The sequence below is a fragment of the Otolemur garnettii genome, unplaced genomic scaffold (genome assembly GCF_000181295.1).
Source record: "Otolemur garnettii isolate 467f Iridium unplaced genomic scaffold, OtoGar3 scaffold00101, whole genome shotgun sequence".
NCBI lineage: Eukaryota > Metazoa > Chordata > Mammalia > Primates > Galagidae > Otolemur > Otolemur garnettii.
In genome coordinates, this window is record NW_003852496.1 from 2,898,250 (window position 1) to 2,904,912 (window position 6,663).

General features: G+C 49.1%; 1 protein-coding gene across 1 annotated transcript in view; it reads right to left on the bottom strand.

Annotated features, from left to right (window-relative positions):
- COPG1 (coatomer protein complex subunit gamma 1) overlaps window positions 1-6,663 on the bottom strand; it is a 29,437-nt gene that overhangs the window by 14,257 nt on the left and 8,517 nt on the right. The window contains exons 11-13 of the mRNA XM_003796204.2: window positions 5,954-6,021; window positions 5,541-5,729; window positions 2,811-2,906 (exon numbers count right to left, since the gene is read on the bottom strand). Of these exons, the coding sequence (XP_003796252.1) occupies window positions 2,811-2,906; window positions 5,541-5,729; window positions 5,954-6,021 (353 nt within the window). The remainder of the gene's footprint in view (window positions 1-2,810; window positions 2,907-5,540; window positions 5,730-5,953; window positions 6,022-6,663) is intronic.

Sequence of the window (6,663 nt, forward strand, 5' to 3'; positions counted from 1 at the left end):
AAAAAAAAAAAAGAAAGTGGAATGGTAGTTGTCAAGGGCTGGGGGGGCAGAAAACAGGGTGTTGCTGCTCAAGAGGGGCAGAGCTTCAGTCTGGGGAGATGTCCTGGACATGGAGGGTGGAGACGGCTACCCAACAACGTGAATGTGCTTAATCCCAATGAACCGCACACCTAAAAATGGTGACGATGGTTAATTTTATGTCTATCTTACTACAGTTTTGTTTTTTGTTTTTTTTTTTGAGACAGAGTCTTACTATGTCACCCTTGGTAGAGTGCCATGCCATCACAGCTCACAACAACCTCAAACTCTTGGGCTTAAGTGATTCTCTTGCCTCAGCCTCCCAAGTAGCCAGGACTATAGACACTTGCCACACCGCCCAGCTACTTTTTTTGGTACAGTTGTCATTGTTGTTTAGCAGGCCAGGGCTGGGCTCAAACCCACCAGCTTCAGTGTATGTAGCTGGTGCCCTACCCACTGATCTATAGGTGCTGAGCCGTGCCCAGCTATTTTTTTGTTGTAATTATCATTGTTGTTTAGCAGGCCCAGGCTGGGTTCAAACCTGCCAGCCCTGGTGTATGTGGCCAGCGCCCTAGCCACTGTGAGCTACAGGCACCAAGCCTTACTCCAGTTTTTTAAAAAAGAGAAAAATTAGGGCACCGGCTCCTTATGCTGGAGGTGGCAGGTTCAAACCCAGCCCCGGCCCCAAAATAATAATAAAAATAAATAAATAAAAAAGAGAAAAATTGGGCAGTGAGGAAATCCTGTATCAAATCTGTGCTTTAATGACAGGGAGCAACAGGAGTCCAAAGGCCCCAGCCCATAACCTAGCAACATGATGGAAGAGAGCAGGCAAGGGGCAGTGCCACCCCACCTGCAAAGGGCAGCCCTGCTCAGCCCAGTGTCTCACCGGGTCTAACAAGGCTTTTCAAGAGAAACTGTAAATCTGTAGTGGCAGTGGGGTTTTTAATATGAAATGTTCTGGTGTTTACCCTTTGACTGCGGAGTGCTCAGAAACCAAACGTGCCTATAGGCCCCATTCACGCCAAACAAATGTCATGTTTGAAAGCGTATAGGCGTTGTTCACAGCCAAAGGTTAAACAGGGCGGTGCCTGTGGCTCAAAGGAATAGGCGCTGGCCCCATATGCTGGAGGTGGCGGGTTCAAACCCAGCCCCAGCCAAAACTGCAAAAAAAGGAAAAAGAAAAAGAAAAAAGGTTAAATAAATATTGGTTACAAATTCAAAATTGTTTAAAACTTAAAACTTTGTATAATCCAAAAAAGCCTGTGAGTCAGGTTACAGTTTTAGTCTTATGGCTGTGGGTTAGGTCATTTTCTTTGAAAGAGCCTCAGATACTCTCATGACAGGGACCATTAGTTTACTTGCTTCATGGGGTATATATATATTTTTTTGAGACAGAATCTCAGTTTGTCACCCTCGGTAGAGTGCCATGGTGTCACAGCTCACAGCAACCTCAGATTCTTGGGCTTAAGCAATTCTCTTGCCTCAGCCTCCCAAGTAGCTGTAATGGTAGGTGCCCACCACAATGCCCAGCTATTTTCAGAGATGGAGTCTTGCTCTGGCTCAGGCTGGTCTCAAACTCATGAGCTCAGGCAATCCATCTGCTTCGGCTTCCCAGAGTGCTAGGATTATAGGCATGAGACACCTCGCCTGGCCCTTTATGGGGTATTTTGAACAATATATAAGATGCTATTTGTACAATAAGTGAATTATAGTTCAGTAAAGGTGTTACGTGTATAGGTACAACATAAAACTTCAAAGGCTATTTCCAATATCAGTTCCATAGCCAGCCAGCCTGGTGGGCTCAGAGAAGTTCCAAATTACTCCATAGAGGCTTTGCTGGCACCTGCTGTGACCTGAGAATGAGGGGCCCACAACTCCTGTTATGCAGGAGTACAACAGGCCCATGTCTGGAAGGTCTCATGTCTGAGTGCTACAGTCTCATGAATGTCACATGGCAGCATGTGTTTTTCTGGGAGGTAGGAAGTTTAGGAGAAGAGTACAGGCTTTGGAGCCAGACTGAACTGGGTGCAGATTCTGGTAGGCAGTGCACATCTTTCTGAGCCATAGATATCTGATTCTTAAACACAGAAAATAACATTTAGCGACCAGATCTGTCAGGATCGTGAGATTGTGTACACTGTAGTGTGTCCAAGGTGCCAGGCCCACTAGCTGAAGGCTCCCTAAGCATCAGTGCCCTTCCTTCTCTTTTCTAACATTTTTGGGAAACCCAAAGACAACCAAGGTGATGTTCTCCTGCTTGGGTCACGGGCCAATCTGTGGCTATGTCAAAGGAGCACCATGTGTCAGGAGAACCAATGGATTCTATGAACACTTTCTCCTATGAATTAGCCAATTTTGTTGAGACGACCAAGAAAGGTGGCGTAAGTTAACCACCAATTCACGTCAGGAACAAAAACAGAACCAACGTCACATTATTAGCAACAGTTTCACAAGGACCCAGCTCTAGAGCTCCTGGGATGGCCCAGAATATTTCCGCACTGGACCCCAGCAGGAGAGAACACGTGTTTTCCCGTTTTCTGCACAAGCATCACCTCAGGGCTTTCGTTGCCTTTAAAGCTGGATGGTGAGTAGCACAGTTCTGACTGTAATAGTGGGCAGACTGCACATTTACACTCTGTCCACTAGCACTTTACAGGGCCCCAGGCACCAGGTTGACCTGAGCACCCTGCAAAGAGGAGGCTCTTGGCTGCCAGCTGAGCATGGAGCCAGCAGCCTGGTCACTCCCTGCGCAGAATACCTGGCAAACCCCGACCACCCTCAACTCTTACCTCTTCCCGCAGCATGGTGAATAGGAAGTTCATGAGGACGGCATGTTTGCGAGGATACTTCTGACACAGGGCACTGATGGCCTGGACAACCACCACCTGAGCCAAACAGACATGCATGAGCCCCTGCCACCAAGCAGAGTGCTCAGTTCACCAAATGCCTCACCTTCCTCAGGCAAGGCCAGGCTGTGGCCAGGAAACAAGGGCAAGGAGGTTGCACTTAGGAGCACATGATCCCCAAGCCCACCACCCAGGGACAAGTGGCACACACTACAGTCCCAACAGACCCAGAGTTGGACTCTGGGTCCCCCAAACTCTGCTCTTCTACCCAGGCCTCAGGGTAGCCCTCCCCTGTGACTCCCACCCATCCATCATCTTGGGTTCCTCCTTCATCAAACCTATGTCTTAAGAGTTCTGTCCTTAGCCCTTCCTTAGCCCTCTTCTCAATCTTTCTGGCAATCTTTTTTGTTGTTTTTGTTGTTTGGCAACAGAGTGTCCCTCTGTTGTCAGGCCTAGAGTGCCGTGGCATCAGCCTAGCTCACAGAAATCTCAAACTCCTGGGCTCAAGGCTCAGTGTCTATAGCTCAAGCGGCTAAGGCGCCAGCCACATACACCAGAGCTGGCAGGTTCAAATCCATCCTAGACCTGCTAAACAATGACAACTACAACCAAAAAACAGCTGGCTGTTGTGGCGGGTACCTGTAGTCCCAGCTACTTGGGAGGCTGAGGCAAGAGAATTGCTCAAGCCCAGGAGTTGGAGGTTGCCGTGAGCTGTGACACCATGGCACTCTACCTAGGACCACAGCTTGAGGTTCTGTCTCAAATCTATCTCCTGTCTCAGCTCAAGACCTACATTTCCAACTGTCTGCCAGACAACTCCACCTGGTGCCTGCAGCACCTGAAACTCAATGCGTCTGCGACCATAACCCTCACCTTCCCTTATTTCATGCAAGACCTAACCGTCTTCTTCCCCAACCTGGCCAAGGCCCCACCATCAACTCCAAGTAGAAAGTGGCATCACTCTGCCACCCTTGAACCACGCCCTCCCAGATGGCTCTGTTCCCTGAGGAGCTCTCACACCATCCCTCCTCTCCTACTCTCAGGCTGAGCCAGGCACCATCCTCCTCTCCTGAACTACTGTGACCGTACGCAGTTGCAGTGCACTCTTCTAAAGTATCTTTTTTTTTTTTTTTTTGAGACAGATCCTCAAGCTGTCGTCCTGGGTGGAGTGCTGTGGCACCATAGCTCACAGCAACCTTCAATTCCTGGGCTCAAGCAATCCTCCGCCTCCCAACGGTGCCTGCCACAACGTCCGGCTATTTTTTTTAGTTGCAGCTGTCATTGTTGTTTGGATTCGAACCGGCCAGCTCAGGTATATGTGGCTGGCACCTTAGCAGCTTGAGCCACACAGGCCGAGCCCTGAAGTACCTTTCTAAAATGGAAACCTCAATATGTCATTTCAGCCTACAAAGCATTCTCATAATACCACAGGTAGAGTAGATTTCTGTGTACTTTGCATAACCCGTGCTGTGTAGAATTGACCACGCTGTATTACTCACTTAGTCTGCACAATTAAAACTCTCCAATGACTTACTAAATGATTCTATTTATGTAACATAACATAATTACATAGATTAAGACCAGATTATCGGCTGCCAGGTTAGGGATAGGGAGGTGAGAACTGGTGTGGCTACAAAGACGTAATGTGAGAGATTCTTGTGGTGGCAGTGTAGTTGAGTATTCATTGTGGTAGCAGTTTTGAAACGTTACACATGTGACAGATTGCACAGAGCTTGCTTACACACACACACACACACAGAGTACTTATGTAAATGGTAAAATCTGAATAAGCTCCATGGGTTGTGCCTCCCTCTGCCAGTTTCTCGGCTGACACTGCACTGTGACTGTGTGGGATGCTGGCATAGAGAGGGGGGTGACAGAGAGATGCATGGGACTTCTCAATATATTTCTTTGCTACCTCCTATTATTTAAAAGAAAACAAAACTTTTAAAGTACTACTCACCCCAAACTCCACCTCTCCTAAATCTCCCTTATGATCAAAATCCCTTACCTGACCCACAAGGACTTACGTGCCTGAGCTCCATCTCGTCTGACTTCACGGCTTGTACCCCTCCTGATGCTCCCAAGCCCCCTCCCAGCCTTCTCTCTGCTGCTCACAATACATTTGCTCCTGTCTTTTCTCCCATAACTTCCTGCATCTGGCTCTTTACATTATTCAGGTTTTAGCTCAGATGCCACCCATTAGCACAGCCTTCCCAGACCACATGATTCTAGGCAACCCCTGCTGTGTCTCCATTCTTTGCTGTACAACCCATACCTGAAATTGTTTCTCTCTCCTCCCCAGAAAGGAAGAGCCACCAGCAGGTACCTGTCGTGTTCACTACCACATTCTCTGCTCCTAACACTCCACACTGTATATAGCAAGTGTTCCTCAAATACCTGGAGAACAAAGAATGAACCCTGGCTGGACTGGAAGCTACCATTCTCTCCCTACAAAGGACAAAGTGAACCAAGGCCCAGACACAGGACTGTGCGAATCTCCGAATCCCAGCGTCTGCAAGGCAACATGCCAGCCCCCACTGGGCCCTCAGGGCTGACCTGCCCCACAGGCCCGTCCTGACACCAGGGCTGCAGACAGAAAAGGCAAGTAGAGTTTCTTTCTTACTCGGGGCACGGGTGAGGGGAGTGTGGTGCAGCAGGGGGGCTGGGTACCTTGAATTCATCTGAGATCTCCGACATGAAGGAGGAGATCTGCTTCATGAGGCGGTCGATGCTGCTCTCACTGCCGGTCTTGAGGAGGGTGGTGATGGCCAGTGTGGCAATGCTGCGATTTGAATCTGTGACCAGGTTCTCCAGATCCAAGTTGCAGGCTGTCACTGCTGACGGGTGCTTCATCGCAACCTGTTTTGGGAGGAGACAAAGAGGGCAGGACCTCAATTCTGTCACTTCATTTGTGGGGTTTGGCCTGGTCACCGGTCCTCTGGATAAGATCATGTCACCATTCAGAAGAAAGTAACTGCGACCAGTCAGGTCAGGGGTCAGGACACCCCTCTAGCTAGAACAGGCCTGCCTCCTCCAACCTGCCTAGAGGCCAGGCCCCCACATCCCCTACCCCGGACTCTCACCTTATTGAGGGTGCGGACGGCAGCATAGCGGAGAGCGGCCTTGGGCGAGCTACAGAAAAGCTGGAGCACTGTGGGGAGACACAAGCAACATGCCAGGCTGCCTTCACTCCCGGGCAGCTGGGAGAACCCAGGGCACGGCTTTAATGCCGTGGGTTCATTTCCCTGCTGACACCCTACCCCCACCTAAGGCAGAGCCCTCCCCTCACTCTGGGCAGCTATAAACAGAGACTGTAACGTCCGTGAGCACCCGGTTGTGCTCCTGAATGACAACGCTACCATTCTCTGAGCAACTGCTATGTGCCAGGTGCTCCGCTGGGCAGCCGACATGCCTTGTCTCACAGACTGCTCACAACCCTAGGAAGCAGCTACTACCATTATTCCCATTTTACACATAAGGACAGAGACACAAAGGTGTAAAGAAACCAAAGTAATTTCAGAAGTCAGTAAGTGTGAGAACCAAAATTAAAATTTAGGACTATCTCTATCTGCAGCCTATGCCCTTACCCACTATACAGTAAAATTCTACCCTCTCTCTTATTGTGTCTACAAGAACCAAAAGAACTTCCTCTTGACACCGAATGCTTGGGAACAAAGTCTTTTTTTATTTTATTTTAATTTTTTTTTTTTTGAGACAGAGCCTCAAGCTGTCCCCCTGGGTAGAGTGCCGTGGCTTCACTGCTCACAGCAACCTCCAACTCCTGGGCTCAAGT